This window comes from Schistocerca serialis, unplaced genomic scaffold (genome assembly GCF_023864345.2).
Source record: "Schistocerca serialis cubense isolate TAMUIC-IGC-003099 unplaced genomic scaffold, iqSchSeri2.2 HiC_scaffold_1343, whole genome shotgun sequence".
In the NCBI taxonomy this organism is placed as follows: domain Eukaryota; kingdom Metazoa; phylum Arthropoda; class Insecta; order Orthoptera; family Acrididae; genus Schistocerca; species Schistocerca serialis.
Window position 1 is genome coordinate 302,855 of NW_026047562.1, and position 19,893 is coordinate 322,747.

At 41.2% G+C, this 19,893-nt stretch overlaps 1 protein-coding gene and 1 non-coding gene across 2 annotated transcripts in view; one reads left to right on the forward strand and one right to left on the reverse strand.

Annotated features, from left to right (window-relative positions):
- Positions 1-19,893, reverse strand: part of LOC126439762 (protein roadkill-like) — a 73,663-nt gene that overhangs the window by 21,457 nt on the left and 32,313 nt on the right. The window contains exons 2-3 of the mRNA XM_050090587.1: positions 11,994-12,432; positions 3,931-4,101 (exon numbers count right to left, since the gene is read on the reverse strand). Of these exons, the coding sequence (XP_049946544.1) occupies positions 3,931-4,101; positions 11,994-12,421 (599 nt within the window). The 5' untranslated portion in view covers positions 12,422-12,432. The remainder of the gene's footprint in view (positions 1-3,930; positions 4,102-11,993; positions 12,433-19,893) is intronic.
- On the forward strand, positions 3,526-3,600 carry Trnaa-cgc (transfer RNA alanine (anticodon CGC)). The gene has a single exon. It is a non-coding gene; the product is annotated as a tRNA-Ala (tRNA).

Below are 19,893 nucleotides of genomic sequence, written 5' to 3' on the forward strand. Positions count from 1 at the left end.
CAAATTTGCCCCCTGTGGGAGCTCCCCTCTACTGTATAGCGTCAACCATGTTCTAACAAGGGTGCGGGCAGATAAAGACAAAGGTCAAGAGTGCTGTGGGCAAAGGGACATATCGGGTCGCAAGGCTGCCAACTTTTAGTCATGTTTGCTCCATACGCACATATGATTTTTAGCTGTGACGTAAATTACAACATGGAATAAAATGATTTCGTGAAAGCACATTATAAAGACGTTCACATTCAAACATGGCTTACATTATTTATTTCTCATTAACACACATAACATGAGATGTTGCCTTGCTACTACATTGCTGAGGTTGTTGGCAGTCTTATACAAAAGGCAATACGCACTGATCACAACTTTAGAATGATACTCCACTTATCTTGGGTATACTGTACGTGCGTACACACACACACACACACACACACACACACACACACACACACACACACACACACACACACACACACTACCTCCTGCCCGTCACATCATGTTGGCGAGCCATTGTCATGTTCACCTGTTCTGGTGCAGCGGAAAATTACGGTTACGGTTTGATTTAATACACATGTACTACTTCAAATCTCCGGTACTTTACTGTTAAAAAAAAGGGGGGGGGGGGAGAAAAGAGAGAATTAGAAGAAAGGGAGTTTCTGGGAGGTGCCAGAATGCATTGTGGCCAAAATTAAGCCGTGATTCAAGGTACATGTTGTTGTGAGGCATATGCTACAGTTTGCAATCTTATTGGCCATTTGTTTGACCTCCAAATTAGTATTACATTTATCTGCAAGGTTACGTTGCTCTGTTGTAATGTGAACAGATATAAAGAAACAGGTGTGTGTGTGTGTGTGTGTGTGTGTGTGTGTGTGTGTGTGTGTGTGTGTGTGTGAAGGAAGGTTAGGTTAGCCTTAGCACTACCTTCTGCTTTATTACATTGTTTGACAAGAATTCCTAATTAGGCTGGCGACTGATATTAATACATAACTAATATGTAATTAATAAGACTTGCTTTTGTGCTGGAGAACATCTGTTCCTCACACAAATGTTAAGTGTTGGTTATACTCTGCTGGGGTGTTTTGGAAACGAATCCCAGTGTTTGTCCTGTTCCCATTAGGTTATATTGTGGTCACAACTTTCTCAAAAATTCCTCACAGCGGTTTAAGGTTAGAACTGATTGCCTTTTATGGTCGGCCACATTACCGTTAAAAGCAGTCCCTTTGGAGGGGCCCTCCTGCACAATTCCACCACATGTGGGTGGCTGACTTGCTGCAAGGCTGTGCTCTGTATTCTGTGACATTTGTATGGCTGCTTCGGTATCTTGGCATTTTCAGCTCTTCAGGAGGAAGGCAGAGCTTTAGTTGGTAAAGACATTTCCAGCTGGAGTACATCACAACCAGACACACACTCTGGAATCAGGTATTGAATTGTAAGGTGTATTCAGCAACAGATGTGCACTCAGAGCACAATTCAGGTATGATAATGAGTGAACTAAATTTTAAGAGAACTGTTATGAGAATTCAGTGTGTAAATAAGTAGGATACTGAAGTACCCAGGAATGGAATGGGAATTTTAACTTCTACGAGGCTCTAGACAACGTGATAATGAACGGCGATCAAGCGAGTATCCACATTTGTCTGCATAATCCGTGAGACAGGAGTCATAGCAACAGAATGCCAGAGAAACACCATCCAGATACTACAGAAGCAACCACGCACTTGTAAGTGCAATAGCTAAACAGCTCATGAATAGAACTTTTTGAAAAAATAACAACAACATGAAGAAGAATGGAAGACAAAGGTGATTATCTGTTTGAGGAAGATAAATTTGGAGTAAAGGATCCAGGGATAGTGGAAGGAATGTGTAAGAAAAATCAAGGTATCTTTATTGGATTTGAAGATCTTTACATGACATTTGACAGCATGAAATAATAAAAGTGTGTGAAATTTTTTTAAAAGATACATATAAGATATATTGAACAGCAGGTAACATAGAATATGTACAATAATCAACAAGAATTGGTATTCTGAATTAAAGATTGTTAAAGATAAGGATGCAGGTAATCTCCACACATGTTTAGATGAACACTGAAGAATCATTGGTGGAACTGAAGAAACTTATAGCAATTTAATTAAAACTGAAGTTGAAAAGGATATCATTGATAAAATTCACTGGTGATATTTCTGTGTTCACTGAAAGTCAGACTGAATCACCAGAATTGGTGAATGTAATAAACAGTTGAATGAGTGCCAAATCAGGATTAATGAATGGAAGAAAGAGGAAAGTATTGGGGTGTGGCAGAAATAACATTGGTGGCAAAGTTTACAGAATTAAGGACCACACAGTAGACCACTTGTAGGGACTCTGGTACATGTGATGCTAATTTACACTGTGGGTCAAAGCACGGTTGTTATAAGGAATAATGTAGCATGGAAAAACAGGAGATTCCCCGCAAAACAAAGTTACTAATATCAAAGATATGCCTTAATTTGTGTTAGACATACCTGAAAGTATGCTTGAAGCAGAGTACTGCATAAAAATTAATCATGGATTATGGAAAAAACAAGAGGGGAATCGGAGCATTCTAAATGCTGTGCTATTGACGGATGTTTAAACTAGGTGAACTCATAACAGAAGAACTATCGAACATCTCTGCAGAATAGGTGAGGATAGTGTGGTATGTGGAAAACTGTGACAAGTACAAGGGTCAGCAGAGTAAGTTATATTTGAAGGCATCAGGGAATAACCGCTGTGGAACTAGAGTTGGTTGCTGAGGTTAAAACTGTAGGGAAAGACAGAGATAGGATTGCATGTCATAAATAATTGTGGACTCTGGGAGCTCATGGCACTGCAAATCTGCTGCTCAGACAGACGGACACATTGTCAACAGAAGGCAGAGTTTCCCCTTTGCATGTCTGTGGTTACCGAGACTGGCTGTTACAGCAGTGGGGCAACCAAGGTGGTCCACACCCTGGCAAGCTGAGGCTCTGCTAGCGTTTGCTTCTGTTTGGTGATTGCCGAGTATATTTCTTGTTACTAACAGAAACTATAGCAAATTATTGGGTTCTTTCTCCTCTCTCATTCCTGACGAGCACCAAAAATGGTCTCATAAATGTGTGTGTATGTGTGACCTCTGCTAGACCACTCCAATACATCTAAAGTAATAGACATTTATCTCATCTGACAGTGTTACACATTCAGTGCACTCATACTCTCCCCATCACTAAATTTTCTGGGCATGACATTGTCTGAATTATTGAAACTTCCTGGCAGATTAAAACTGTGTGCCGGACCGAGACTCGAACTGGGGACCTTTGCCTTTCGCGGGCAAGTGCTCTACCAATTGAGCTACCCAAGCACGACTCTCATTCTGGAAACCTCCCCCAGGCTGTCGCTAGGCCGTGTCTCCGCAATATCCTTTCTTTCAGGAGTGCTAGATCTGCAAGGTTTGCAGGAGAGCTTCTGCAAAGTTTGGAGGGTAGGAGCCGAGGTACTGGCAAAAGTAAAGCTGTGAGGACGGGGCTTGACTCGTGCCTGGGTAGCTCAGTTGGTAGAGCACTTGCCCACGCAAGGCAAAGGTCCCGAGTTCGAGTCTCGGTCTGGCAGACTGTTTTAATCTGCCAGGAAGTTTCATATCGGCACACACTCCGCTGCAGTGTGAAAATCTGTCTGAATTATTGTTGGCATTGGTTTGCTGGTCTTGGTGAATAAGACACTGAACTGTTGACAATAACTATTTTTCCTACCAACCTATTCTTAACTAACCTCTCTCCCATGATACTATGATCTAGTTGTGGGGATACCACCTCTGATTGTATGTTTTGATTTTATTCCCAGTTCACTTTGCTGACCCTCATTAAATCTAGACTGAGCATTGTGTGTGTGTGTGTGTGTGTGTGTGTGTGTGTGTGTGTGTGTGTGTTTGAGGGAACTCACCGCATTTGAGAGACAGTGGCCTCATCAGGTTGAAGAGTCGTGGGCCGCGCAGCAGCAGGTGTCTGGTGAGGTGCGCTGGCAGAGGTGGCGGTGGCAGCGGTGGTGGTGGTGGTTCTGGTTGTGGTTGTGGTGCTGGTGGTGGTGGTCCTCGGCTCTGTAACGACTGGTGCACTGCACATACAGAGAGGCAGGGTGTGAGCTGGCTGGGCGTGTCCTCGTGGGGATGTGGAGGTGGCTCACTATGGCCAGCACTGCTGAGGGACCATCCACACAGGGGATAGGGCTCCAGTTAATACAAATGAATTACCAGTAAGCTAATAACAATCAGTCGTATCATCTGAGCTTTCCATGGCAGTCGCTCAACCCGATACAACAGGTAGTTCAAATCTAGGTGCAGCCAGAAGGTACATACAACGCCCAATACTTGCACAAAACAATTACGGAATTACTGGACAGGTTAGCTCAGGTGCTATCACCATCAAAACTATCCAAAAGGCCTGAATTCCACTCCACCTAAATTGTATGATGATGATGAAGTGCCATATTCCTTGACAGAGTGTAGGGGAATGACGAATGCACCCACATAATGTTACTGTCTTGCAGTTCCTCTGATCTCTTTTCGATATGGGCATTTCACTCTACAAAATGATTATTACAAGACCTGATTTGTAACACTGAGTCCACAATCAGACTAATATCACGATAATGTGAATATCGAAACCTGTTATAATTAGATGGCAGCTTGTAAACTCAAGTTTATTGCAATAAATGACTTTTTGGAAACTAAGTTTCAACTTCAAATTAAGTGACGAAAACATTTGTATTAAGACTACAATCCAGGATTCCAATTGAGCACCTATTGTCTCTGTTAACTAAGTATGAAAGATCTTAAATACCATTTCAGCCACAGGTAAGCGTGTGTGTGTGGGTGCATGTTGAAATGACTTGGCATTGTGTTCATTGAGACAAACCTAGCAACTAATAGGATTGTTAACTAAGTGCAATAATACAATACATATCCAAATATAGCAAAATGAGAATCTGAACTGTCGAGAAAAAGTATTTTGTTCCTTTACTGGGATCTGAATCCACCACCTCTCATTGTTTTCTAACCACAAATACATGTTAAACATCTGCTTAGTTTAGCTGTAGCAGGATGTGCCCATATATGAACTGGAAATAACCTAACGGAACATTCTGTGTAGGTTGGGAATCTATCCCCATGTGCTGCATGCACCATCGTTGTTGACTGCACACAAGATGATGTTGATTATCGAATTCTTTTTCGCCACTCGCTACAAGGTACATGTTTTAACTTTTCAAGCAATCATTTAAAGTTTTGTGTGACAGACTTGAAATCGACACCAGGTGTCACAGTTGACAAGACATGCAGAGGCGATAAAAATCAAAATTGCTTTTCTCCTCTGGTTTTATGTACACGACACAATGAAAATCTTTGCAGACAACCATGAATACAATGGATGCTAATAACTATGGACATATCCGTGGGAAGAATTTCTTAACACAAAAGAGCTTCATTACACCAGATGTGTACTGTTACATTCTGAGGACTCACATTAGCCTTTGATTCTACGTTTTTTGTCAGGACCAAACATTTTTGTTTTATGAAGGTAAAGCCAAATAGTTCAAATGTCCATCCAACCATCCTGTTTTAAGTTTTCCTTTATTTTCTTAAACTAAGCAATGCAAATACTGTGACCATTCCTTTGAAATGGCACTACCTATTTCCTTTCTAACATTTCAGAGCTGTAGATTCTACTTTGTCTCTAATGGTCTTGCAGTCGATGGGATGTTTGACACTTAATTACTTCTTTCTTTCTTCCTCAACATTTCCTATTGAATTAAAGTGCCGCATGATGGCTAATTGGTCACATTTCGTGACATTTGGCAATGATCGATTAAGCCATACTGGTAAACCACCACATCAAAAACCAACTGAAAATGAGAAAATTATTTCCTGACGTAATTTCTTTGACACACTTACCACATACATGCACAAAATAATACAACAAAACAAACACATTTCCAGAATACAAAAGTACTCACAAGCTGAAAACTTACAATCACACACTGACAACACCACACAGAAAAGAACCAGATGGTACACCATGACCTACACACATAAGCGGAGCCAAAATAAAAAAAATACCACACCACACACACACACACACACACACACACACACACACACACACACACACACACACACACACACACACAAAATGCGTACACAAACGGATCACAGATACTTCAATAATTACACTCTAAAGTTTCGCAATAACATTCGATCTTTGGTAAAAACATTTGACAGTCGGCAACAGAAACCAAAACATTGCATTGAAACAATCTTTCAGTTCATAGTGCTGTGGAGTGTGGGAAAAAACTGCAAATTGTCATTCATAAGAAGAACAACACCAAAAATGCAATGGGAGTGTAATATGTAAGAAATTGTCCACACAACCTGTAAGTACAGTTCAAAACATTACTACTTAATAGGAAATACCAACCACCAGAACTGTTTATAACCTATAGGCACAGTGACAAAAATGTAAATTAAATAGCTAACATATGTTCATATTCCAGGCCACTGATAACGCCTTGCACAAAAACTCAAAACGCATATGGCACTAAAATTGTGTTTTATTCAGTTGCTGTCAGATGGTCCATAAGTAAAAATTATCAATATACTGTGACGCACAAAATACTTCATGCAGCATTTTTGAAGGTTTAAACAACAATCCTTATGACCTTCAAGTGTACAATATTCAATAAGTCACTTCAAGAATATTTTATAGCTACAAATAAAAAATTATGATTGATAAATATACTTATTCCAACCTGCATGACAACACGTCAGACAAATGTCTATGATATTATGCATGAATCTACTTGTTTCAGTTAAATTATGGGTGGTCCTTTTAGGCTACATGCATCAATTTAGTATGCTACATGAGGAAAAATGATGGACTTTCTTATGCACTTGCACAGTACATTTTTAGGCCCCCTTTTTCCACATGGAATTTATATGGAGGGATTATCTGTGCTACATAAGCTACATTTACTGAAGACAAGCCTCATCTTTGCCAAGATTGATGGTGTTAATAATAACATAAGAAATTATAATAATGAATGATCTCTTCAAAAAACTATTATAGTGGATAAACATGGCTGCTTAGTAGCTTAATACCACTTCAAAGTAAAAAATAAATTCCTTCTGAAATTATAATAAAGGGAAACCACTTCAAGAATAACAATGGATGCATTCTCAAACAACAGTCACTGCCTATGATTGACTTCCTTATATATCAAATGCATCTCTTCTTTTAGTAAAATTATAAGCCTCTATCACAATAATAAAGAACTAGAAAATAATTAACGTTCCTTGACACAATGCTACACTACTGCAGTTATAAATGTGACAATGATCCCTGGAGAACATTCTGGAAGTTTGATTGATACTTGTCGCTGAGTTTATTTTGTGCGATCTAGTGTTGGTGTAACTTAAACTCGTACTAGATCACAGCAGCTCAGGTGGGAGAAACCACGTCCTGCACAAATTTCTGTAGCCTACAATAATGCCAGTAGTGCAGCTGACAATTATGTGATTTTATTTCAGTGATTACAAAAACAACTCTAAAGTACACATTAGGTAGCTGAGGCAACTAGTGACCATTGATATGGATTAACAAGGAAAAGAATGTTTTGTAAAGGCTGAAATGAACCTCCAGGGAAACGGAACGCTCATCCAGTGAGGAACAAAACAGTGGCACTGCATTGAAAGTAGTTTGGTGGTCTGTTAAAATTGCTCTACCTTCATTTTCTTAAGCTCTGTGTCCGAGTCACTGATCAGCCAAACACTTAACTAGTATTAACAGATCCTCTTTGCCTCAGGTGACTTCTGTTGAACAACATAAGGTTCCACTTTCCTTCCTAATCTACAATAAAGCCGACACTCCTTCACTACCTGCTGGAGGAGAGTCGGTGTATGTTGGGCCACGACAGAGGCAGACGTCCGGCTAGTGGAAGCTCACCATTAACCTTTCTTGCACCAGAAATTTTATTTCATTCCTGAAACAATTGTCATGTAAAGTCACGGCAAACTTATTTGAACTTGCAATGTTGAAAATGTTGGTGCTGAACTGGGAATCTAACTCGGATATCTCTTTCTGCCATTTTGAACACTTTTCGGACAATACAGTTCCATCGTTTTGTTGGGTCCCCAACATTCCATAGTTATCCAGGTTTCAATGAAAGGGGAAGGTCTGGTTTTAAATACTGCTTGGGTACAAAAATTTTCACTGTGTGATTTCAAGTTGTAGCATTCGCACTGCAAGTAATATGTGGAAAGCAATAATGATTTTTAGCATTTGTGCATGCAACGTCAACAATAACAATTGGTGCCAATTTTGACTATGAAACAAGCAGAGAACGTTTTATCCTATCATTTCAGATTTATAAATTTCACTCCTAGTGGCTGGTGGATAAGTATTTGACAGGTGTGTAGCCAGTGGTGATAGCATATACAGGGTTAAGAGTCCCAGTCAGCACAGAACTTTTCCTCGCATAATTCCTAGTTCAGACATGAGCATATCTCACTGGTGGTGAAATAAACCGACATTGTGTATCTATATGTGGCTGGAAAACAACATGATATATGCTGGGTTCGAAACACAGCAGGGGAATACTTTGTTGTATAATCATTTCAGTTTCATCATCCCTCTAGCGGTGAAAAACTTTGACACATAAAATTATAACATTTTTTTGTGCTTCATTCACAATCCCTGCCCAAAACAAAACTTTATGCCCCATCATATCAAGTTTGAAAAAGTGCATATGATGTTACATGTGGTTAAAATGATAGTTAAGATCTGTAGTGACCGGATTGGAGTCCTGGATCCCAGTCCAATACAAAAGCATGTAGTTTGAAGCTGAATCTTGCTTTTTGAAATGTCATTTATTGTAATTCACTTGAGTTTACAAGCACTGAGGATCACCATCTCTGGTAAAGGGCTTTCTGATATTTACATTACTGTGGTATTGGTTTTCATACGGACGATAATAGACAAAGCGCAAGAAAGTTGTGGCCGCGTACAAACCAGGTGGAATGCAGTTCAGGAAATTTGGCTGCTTCTGAGCATGGTAACACACGCATATAAATTTGACAGGCACGACACTCGTCTGATAGTGAAACATTTCGTATTGTAATTAATGTGATACTTTGATCATCAGACATTCTTCAAAGCCTGTTTTAAAAATTGGTCTTTGAAAGGTACAGGTAACTAAATGGTTGACAGCGTGTTTCAAATTGAGCTGGAGAAGGAATTCAGTACAGCAGGTAGTAAGGCACGGTGAAACCCATGATTTGACAACAGAAAGAGGCTGTGGTTGTGCAACAGTTACGTGTCATAACAGTATTACCACATTCATCTAAATTTCATTCATTAAATACGGTTGACAGGAATTTAAGTATTTTTCAAGTGAGCATCCTCACCTTGTAAGCACACATGAAACCATGGGGTAGTTAAAGTAAGCTGTGTCATTCCCCAGTGATGGAAAAACACACACTAATGTGTGTGTGTGTGGGGGGGGGGGGGGTGATGAGCAATGTTTGTGATTGATGATGTAAGTTGTGCTGTGAACTTGCTACTGAAATAAAATTAAGTTTGTCCTCCACATACAGTAGGTATGAATGGTAAATTCCATGAGAATCTGATGTCTATCTAGAAGGGCTGGCATGGATACAAGGGGGAGTAGGATGAACATGGGATAGTGAGACATCCTCCCCAAAAAATGGGAAAACACTATCACTTCACTGTGTGAAGTGGACACTGTATGAAGTAAAAAATAATTCTGCTTACATGTGGTTTTATACATCTTATTTTAATTATTATTAAAATCATAGGCACATGTGGTGTATAAAATTTGAGTGTGACACTATGTATAATTTTGAGAGGTTGGGGGGGGGGGGGGGTCAAGTGGAATCAGTGAAAGACAGAGGCAGTTCCAGAACCAAACATTGTATATCTGTCTGTAACTGACACCCAATAATGTGGGAAGTATGAGGCAGTGAACTAGGTGAAGATCACGACAAGAATCTAGTATACATCATCAAGAGAATTTTTAAAATGTACACAAAGATTACTGTTAGTAAAAAGATTACCGTTAATAAAATATTTTTACAACATAAGAGCTTCAGTCATTTCCCACAGCGTGTATAACGAGTTTGGAATAATATAATGTTTTAAATTTTTTTCAAGAATGTAAATAACAATTGTAATATGTTTATTGCTTAAACAATGAATTTTGATGTTAATCTTTATAGAATAAAAGAGAAAGACACTGAATGATTGACAACACTGGCTCTATGTTCATTACAATTGGTTCAGGGAATGCACAGTGTCATCTCGAACACAAGATTTCGAATATGTCAAATAGCACATAAAATACTACATAAGTATTAAAATCTAAATGAAAAATAAATGATTATTTACCAGTGTTAGTGGCTATTAGACTTGTATGAACATATGTAACTGTAAGATGGTGCAGAAAAATGGTAACTCTGGTCGCACAGACACTTTAAGCATCACAGACTATCAGAGTTGGAACAGCAACAACAATGGATGGGATAGATACCGTCATAAGGTGTGCCACAGGAGAATGGAAGCCTGTAGTGTTCACTGGGTGGCTATAGTGAAGCCATAGATCCACTGAAACACACACACACACACACACACACACACACACACACACACACACACACACAGGGGTGGACACCTGTTCATCGAATACACAGTAAGGCACGGTATTCTGTGTGTCACAGAAGGGAACGTATCCAAGCACTGCGTGAGCTTTATGTAATGCTGAGTGCAGAGGCGAACGAAATGAGGTGGGAAGATTTAATTTTATGGGACCAGCTGGAACTGCTGCTAGGTCTGGCCTGTGATCCTGCGAGGTGGTCTCAGGCTGCAAGAGGTGTGAGCAGTCAGACACTGCGGCACCGATGCTTACTTCACCTGGTTTTCTGAACATCTTCCCTACAAGCCCTCACAGCAGAGCATTCTTTTATATAATGTGCCTTTAGAGCACTGTCTGGATTTGAAGAGAACTAAGAATTATCTTGGAATAGTTACTGGCATATGGCTTGCACGTGGAAAGAAAGTGACAGACAACTACGTAAGAGCCAAAGCTGTAATACTAAGGTGTGAATAGTGATTACTCTGATAGTCTCCTTTACTAAACGAAGAAAATTCCACAGGTCAACATCAGCAACATAAAATTGTAGGTAAGTTGCTGCCCTCCTCTAATCATTCTGCAGTACACTACCTTTCTCGAGGTGTCGGCTGTAAGTGACTTACTCGGTCATCATCTTTATGCAGCGTGCCACTATTCAAAGGTGTCTCATTGTCATCAGCCACAGAGGCAATGGACAACTTTAGAGACTACTTTATGGGAACAGGCCTACAGCAACCAGTACAGGCTGCCGGTTGCAAACTACACCCATCGCTGCGTCAGCCTGTGCTGGGCAATACAGCTTTGTGACCACAGCAGTCTGCCTCATGCTCTATTCACACAGTGAGTGTACCCTCTGTCATGACAGTTGATGCTAAAACCTAAACAATCACTTTCTGTATACATGTAGCTTAATATAATGCCTACAAACTGGCTCTTTGATGATTTTTGTTAGCTAACATACCTGGTAATGAACACTGTTCAGTTTAGGGGTTCACTGAAACTGCTACATGAGGGTAATGATAGCATTGTGAGCTATCGTGAAATGACTGTCTATGACTATGTATTTTACAGCAGACACACATCTAAGAAAATTCAGTGGGAAAAATTATACAGTTGGAAATACACACACCTAGAACCGAGAGACACTAATCAGTGGGTTGTCTCACACTTACCTGGTTTGTGGTGGTGGATCATACAGCAACCGGCTCACTTTGACCAAGTCTTTTGGTTGATGAAGCATCGCATCTGCCCACCCCTGAGTGGCCATCATCTCGAAGGGGCAGGTCTTAATAAATTCGATGGCGGCTCACCTGAGGTCACCGCAGGAGTGGCGGACTGCGAGGGTGGCTGCGGCCGCCGCGGTCTCCACGGTCAGCTGAGCGGCCACCTGCCGCTCGCACTCCGCCTTCAGCCCCGACGCCCCGTACTTATCCGCTGCGGCCAGCAGCTGGGGGGCCATGCTGGGCAGCTGGGGGGGCCGCAGGGTGTACAGGTAGGAGACCAGCTGCCTCAGCACCGGGCCCCCGATGTCGGCAATCCTCACCACGCCAGTGCAGGCCTCGAGGGTGTCGTGGGCGAACATGGCCGCGAACACAGGGCTCCTATCCGCGAGGACGGCCCTGTGCACCACCAGCCGAGTGTCACCTGCCTCGAGTATCACCATGGCGTCGTCCCCGGCGTCCAGGAGTGCACCCAGGTCCACAGCCACTGTCTCTGTGATGTCCTTAACTGCTTCCATTGCGGACGATTCTGAAACACGGCAACACAGAGCAGCCGTTTCAGCATACAGGTGACTGACGATACTTCTACGAGTGACAGCCACACCTGTCTCCAGCGACAGTTGATAAATACAGGGTGAGTCACCTAACATTACCGCTGGATATATTTCGTAAAGCACATCAAGTACTGACGAATCGATTCCACAGACCGAACGTGAGGAGAGGGGCTAGTGTAATTGGTTACCACAAACCATAAAAAAAATGCACGGAAGTATGTTTTTTAACATAAACCTACATTTTTTTAGATGGAACCCCGTCAGTTTTGTTAGCACATTTGAACATACAAACAAATACGTAATCAGTGCCGTTTGTTGCATTCTAAAATTTTAATTACATCCGAAGATATTGTAACCTAAAGTTGACGCTTGAGTACCACTCCTCCGCTGTTCGATCGTGTGTATCGGAGAGCACCGAATTACGTAGGGATCCAAAGGGAATGGTGATGGACCTTAGGTACAGAAGAGACTGGAACAGCACATTACGTCCACATGCTAACACCTTTTTATTGGTCTTTTTCACTGACACACATGTACATTACCATGAGGGGTGAGGTAAACGTACACACGTGGTTTCCGTTTTCAATTACGCAGTGGAATAGAGTGTGTCCCGACATGTCAGGCCAATAGATGTTCAATGTGGTGGCCATCATTTGCTGCACACAATTGCAATCTCTGGCGTAATGAATGTCGTACACGCCGCAGTACATCTGGTGCAATTTCGCCGCAGGCTGCCACAACACGTTGTTTCATATCCTCTGGGGTTGTAGGCACATCACGGTACACGTTCTCCTTTAACGTGCCCTACAGAAAGAAGTCCAGAGATGTAAGATCAGGAGAACGGGCTGGCCAACTTATGCGTCCTCCACGTCCTATGAAACGCCCGTCGAACATCCTGTCAAGGGTCAGCCTAGTGTTAATTGCAGAATGTGGAGGTGCACCATCATGCTGATACCACATACGTCGACGCGTTTCCAGTGGGACATTTTCGAGGAACGTTGGCAGATCATTCTGTAGAAAACCGATGTATGCTGCAGCTGTTTGGGCCCCTGCAATGAAGTGAGGACAATGTTTCAAGCGTCAACTTTAGGTTACAATATCTCCGGATGTAATTAACATTTTAGAATGCAATGAACGGCACTGATTACGTATTTGTTTATATGTTCAGATGTGCTAACAAAACTAACGTGGTTCCATTTAAAGAAACGTAGGTTTGTGTCAAAAACATACTTCCGTGCATTTTTGTATGGTTTGTATTAAACAATTACACTAGCCCCTCTCCTCACGTTCGGTCTGTGGAATCGGTTCGTCAGTATTTGATGTGGTTTACGGAATATATCCAGCGGTAACGTTAGGTGACTCACCCTGTACAGTCCATCCTTAGTCGGTTCCAACAGTATCACACCCTTTCTGTCCGACTGATGCCATTGGTGATTAACAGCAAATCTTTAATAATACCATTTTCAAACTTTACCTTTTCTTTCAGCATATTTCATTTGGAGAACAAGCTCCAGAAGCGGCAAGGACATTATTTCCATCATTTTTTCTACAGTGCAATGTTATTTGGTATGGAAATGGTTTGAAATAGACGTCTACCAAAATACTAAATAGGCTGTACAGAACTATAGTATTACTCTATTCAACGAGATGTTCTCTTTACTTCTCCTGTTATTCAAGAAAACAACACTGTTTTATGACCTGAATCTGTATTATTCGCCACTTAACAAGCAGTCATGCATGAACCCTTGCAGGAGTTGCTTCACACAGGGGATGAAGCCTGTGTGTCGGGAGACTGACTCGTGCGTTCACAGTGAAAGGTCGTGAAGTGGGTTCAGCCGAGTACGTAGTTCAAATTGTCATCACCACAGTACAGTAGCGGACAGACACATTCAAGAAACAGTCGAGGGAATGTTTTTGTGAATTATAATGTTTATTTCTTGAAGGATTTTTCTTTTATGTTTGTACAGTTTTATGTATGTTTTTAGTAGTGTGGATGCTGCGTGAATGTGGTCTAAAGTAAATATGTAGATCATTGTTATAGCGACAAACGCCGTACGAAGTAACGTGAGAAATTCTTAATACACTGTGAATGAAGACGACAGGGAATTTTGTATTATACTGTGTCAAGTAAGTTTATGGTAAAGGGAAGCTAATTTCAATGTAAATGAAAACAGTTAATAATGTAAAGTATAAATAAAGTACCAGAATGTTAAATATTTTGGAGAAAAGTACAGTTCGAATGTGTTGTTTATTGATTTGTTAGTCATGAAAAAAGCGCGCTAACACATGAGAATAATATTTTTGTATTGGCCTTACTGTAGACTGAGCAATCAGAACAGAGTATTCTTCACGCATCTCTTCTCTTGCAAATGGAGAATGTTTACACCAATCCAAGAAGTCAGAGCCCAGCCTTTCAATGGTACGGTCGTGTGTAGTATGAGCTCCGAAGGAAGTTATTGTTTGCCAGTTTCGTGTCTACATGTGCTACATGTCTGAACAGTGCCTTACAGTGAAGGTAAATAAATTCATTCATAGCGGTATCAACGAGCAGCAATACGGCAGGGCAGCGCTGCCAACTTACACGACAAGCGGGGACCCTGAAACTGGGACGGCGGCAGACGGAGGAGGTCTGACACTCAGTTTCAGCACGCCGAGGCTGCAGCATTCGACGAAAGATTAGTTTGTTAGAACTGTTTTGTGTGTGTGCGTGCGTGCGGGTGTGTGGGTGTGTGTGGGCGCCCGAGCAACTAGCACACTTGAACAGAGAGGAGGAGTTGATGTTAAAGTAAAAGAGGAGGTTTTTGAGGATGTTTCTTTGTTATTTACGGACGGTGAAGTAGACTTTGCTTCAAGTACGTCAGTTGATATAACTAGTGGAGACAATGAAGATCCTGAAAGTCACATTAAGGCGGCCAGAGTGGCCGAGCGGTTCTAGACCCTACAGTCTGGATCCGCGCGACCGCTACGGTCGCAGGTTCGAATGCTGCCTCGGGCATCGATGTGTGTGACTTCCTTAGGTTAGTTAGGTTTAAGTAGTTCTAAGTTCTAGGGGACTGATGACCACAGCAGTTAAGCCCCATAGTGCTCAGAGCAATTTGAAAAAAAGTCACATTACGCATGAAATCGGTAACAATCAATTGCGTGATGAGAATATTGGTAGTTTTAATGAATCATGTGGATACCAAATTTGGAATAGTACCGAAGGAAAATGATAAACAGGGAACAGTAAAGCAGAAAATAGAACAAAGAAGATATGTTTGCAGCATTAATGGATTCTATGAAAGATGGACATACTAATTTGGCTGAAACAACTGATCAGATCATCAATGGAAAACTTGAAAAGCAGACTGCGGTTTTAAAAGATATGTGGGAAAATGATCTGAAGTCATTAGAAAGTGAAGTGGACGGCAAAATTTATGAAGTTGAGAATAACTGCCAACAATCCACCACAACTGTAGAAAGTGAATTAACAGATGCCTTGAAAAAAGTTGCTATTGGAAACAAACAAAGGGCAGATGTGATAAAAGAAAGAGTGCAGAAACTAGGTCAAAATAACGGCGGTAGAGTGAGTGTGTGTTAAGATCACAAACTGTTAGGCAGTAAAATCAGTTCTAAATATGCCAAATGTATGACTGAAGTAAAAAGTGTGTCCGACTGAATGGGCGTGACAGGAGAAAATGTTCTTCAGCTAACTAACCAGGTAGAAGAGGTTGAAAATAAGTCTGGTGAGCACAGCAGTAGATTATGCCAAGTTGAAACTAACCTCAGATATGGAACTAATAGTAGTGGGTGTAGTTTTGTAGCAGCATCATCTGAAATATCATATGTCGCTAACAGGCAGTTTTCACGTTTTGATTCAACAGAAAATTTACATCCAGAATAATTTTGGAATGACTTCGAAGGAGTTCTACCTACTTTGTGGTCAGACAGACAAAAAATACGGTTCATTACCTCTCAATTCTAGGAAGAGGCTAGAATTTGGGGGGTTATCGCTACTAAACAGTACGATACGCTATATATATTTAAAGAGGCGTTTTTTAAAGAATATTGGGGCAAGCAAAAACAAATGGAGTTGCTAAATAGCTTCTGGGCTAGGGAAACGTTTAATCCCAGGAAGGAAAGCTTAAGAAAGTTTGCGTTAAAGTGGACGACAAACTTTTCATATTTAAACAACAAAGCCGAGACAGAAGAAATTGTTATGGGCCTGGAAGGTAAATTGCCCATGAACTGGCGAAACAAAATTATTGCAGCTCCTAGGGATGACGTTTATAAATTCATTGCTATTTGGAGAGAGTTGACAAGTTGTTCCATGAGGAGGAGCATGCAAATCGTAACATCAGACCACCAAATATTGCAGAACCGCGGCAGAATGCAAACGTTAACAGAATTGGTGTGTACCCCGGAAACAGCGGGAGGTGGCGCTACCCAGCAAATGATAGGCGAAATAATGGGGAGCAGGTGCACAATTATCGGCCGTATTCTCCGGTGCGAGAGGATGACGATGCGCCAAGGTGACAGCAAATGGTGGTAGACATAAGAAATGGTACAGAATCCGTTAAACTAAATGCCGTCTGTGAAAGGGCTAGCGTTTACAAGATGGGAAGTAATAATTTGAACCTGCTAGCAAAACCCTTTGTACGTGTTAGAACTAAACAGGCTGGGACTGTGAGTGAGGAGCAGAAGTAGGCAGTAACAACAGACGAAACGAGCTATATACACACATCTGTACATTTAACGGAGGTCTAGGAGATTTTTTGGACAGTCATAAAATAAGCACTGTATTGCAGAAGAAACGGGTGATGAATTAGCGGAGAACGTCCTTAGCAACCAAGTTGGTCTAGTCATGTTCTGGGGAAGGAATAAGTACAGAAGCTGCAGAATTACAAGAGATTGGTGATGTCAGTATAGAAGAAATACTATTGTCTATAAATGACATTTGTGAGGCTATAAGGGAGAGGCAGGAAAATGGTGACCAAAATGGCGGTCACCCAACTAATCGTGAAAGTGAGAGAGAGAGAGAGAGAGAGAGAGAGAGAGAGAGAGAGAGAGAGAGAGAGAGAGAGAGAGAGAGAGATATTGGGGGGGGGGGGGGGGGAAGGAGAACACGGAGAATGGCGAAACGCCGGAAAAAATTTTTTGAGCTGTCATTAGTGAACAGAATAAGTAGTATGGGGGAGAAAAGTGATGTGGGTAATTCTGCAAAAATCTGTGTAATTTCTGGAAACAGGGAAGATTTCGATAGAAGAGAGGTTGTGAACGATTTTTTGGAGCAGGGTTCTGACACCAGCAATGAAGGGAAGGTGTTGAGTCAGCCAGTAATCAGTCTGCAAGTGTGTAGCGAAGACGTGCAGTGCTTGGCAGATAGTGGCAGTGATGTACGTGCTGTGGGTAAAAGTTTGTTAGGACCATTGCCAAATAGAAATGAAGTTGAAACAATGCCAGTAACGGGGCTGCAGATAATTGTAGCTACAGGAAAAGTTAAAAAACCTGTTGAACACGAAGTTCTGTTGCCAGTAAAAATAAATGGTGTACTCCATGACTTCCTTATAATCCCTGATCTATGTATAAAAATGCCAATTGGCGTAGATTTCTTTAACCAGTACAAAGGGAGATTAAGTTTTAATGAGAATGTAATTTTTGAAAGTAATAGGAAATGACTTAACATTTAAACTAGTTGCCCATCCAGCGGAAATGGTAATTTTATTTCCTCAAAAATGTGAAGGCACGTTTTCAGAAACTCACTTTGGACTAAAAAAAGGAAAAAAACAAATGTGCAGGACTGGTGGTGTTTCCGCTGACCCCCCCTCACACACACACACACACACACACACACACACAGCGTTAAATGAATGTTGCTTTCGTTCTGTACAATTTTACTCCTTGTTTTCCACATGGCTAATTTGCTTAACAGAAAAAAATGATACGCGTAGCAAATTCTTTCTACATCAGTGTCAGATCACTCGTTCTTCAACATCTGTTTATAGCTTTGTACTCCAGCTCGTGTGACTTCTTTCATAGAGCCAAAGTCATGATATTTGAGGTGTTTGTTTATGTTCGACGCTGCCTTTTATTCTACACTTGTACAATTGAAGCTTCAATCTAGGATTGTGGTTACACCAAGACAAGCTGCATATGTATCTGAAACGCTGGAAGGTTTGCAAGGGAGTCAACTGACGGACTGTGAGGGCTTTCATCATTTTGGTCTTACGTTTCTACTGTTCTGTAGTGTGAGTCATTCTACAGTCCAGACCTATTGTGAGAATGTGTGTAAGGTTTCCGACCAACAGATAAAATAGAATGTTTATGAACCCCAAAAAAGGCACGCCATAAGATTATGTAAACGCAAACAACAACGTAACACACGAATCAGCTGAATTTTTTCAACGAACCCAGCGGCAGAATAGAAGGACTCACCCATGAGAAACTCTTCAGTTTCGATTGGAAAGCGCTTGGATTACTGCTAAGATGTTTGAATTCTTGTGGTAGCTTATTTAAAATAGGCGCAGCTGTACACTGCACTAGAGGCAAGGGAGTGCGATCCTGTAAAATTACTGATTTTTCCTACACGAAACTTTACGAGCTTTCCACAAATAACTTACTGTAACAGAAAACGAGTACTTCTGAACATTTTCATGTATGACATCGGTAGCACCTATCATCACAGTGGGTAACGCAAAGTTGTTCAATGCGCTAACAGTTTCGCAAACCGTCGACTTTTACACGCATGTTCGGCACTATCTGTTCTCCTGGTTTTCTGACGACCGACTTTCTCTCTCATGGTATTAATCGTGTTTCGACGTCTGAGCTCCTGGTTCGGTTCTCGCCTGAGTGGTTCGTAACTGCAGTCCAGAAACGACTGCCGCTTCGATCGCGTGGTCTGTGCGGCCGGCAGAAACCTTTTTGTTCTAACTTAATCAGATTTTTACGTTTTGCACAAACTGCAACACCGTTACAGGTTTTCACGCTAATTAAGGCCGTGTAAGCATGGTCTCTTCCGAATGTAGTTTTGACCAAAATGCGATGCCGGTAGCTGGAGTCCAGAGTTTTTCTTTATCGTGCCTTCTGCGTTGCTCTGCAGATATTTCCATAGCAAGTTCCATACCGTGACAAATATTTTTTTATACCTAACCCAGAGGTGAAACAGCAACTTTCATAAATGCAGCTTTGAAACTTTTTAATGCAACGAAATATTTTCTTAAAAATTTTCATCCCCTATTCCACTCCGTTAGAGGTTGAATTCCCAGAAACACTCAAACACGTATTTTTTTATTTTCTGACTGAGAAAGCAAACACTAGTTTTTGTAGTTCTAGCTCCAAAATTACCTTAATAGAGACATTTCTCAAAAATCCTTCATCCCAATTTCACCCCCTTAGGGTTGAAATTTCGCGCAATCTCCTTACACGCACCTCCTGGAGATTTCCAGTTTCGGTTTGGG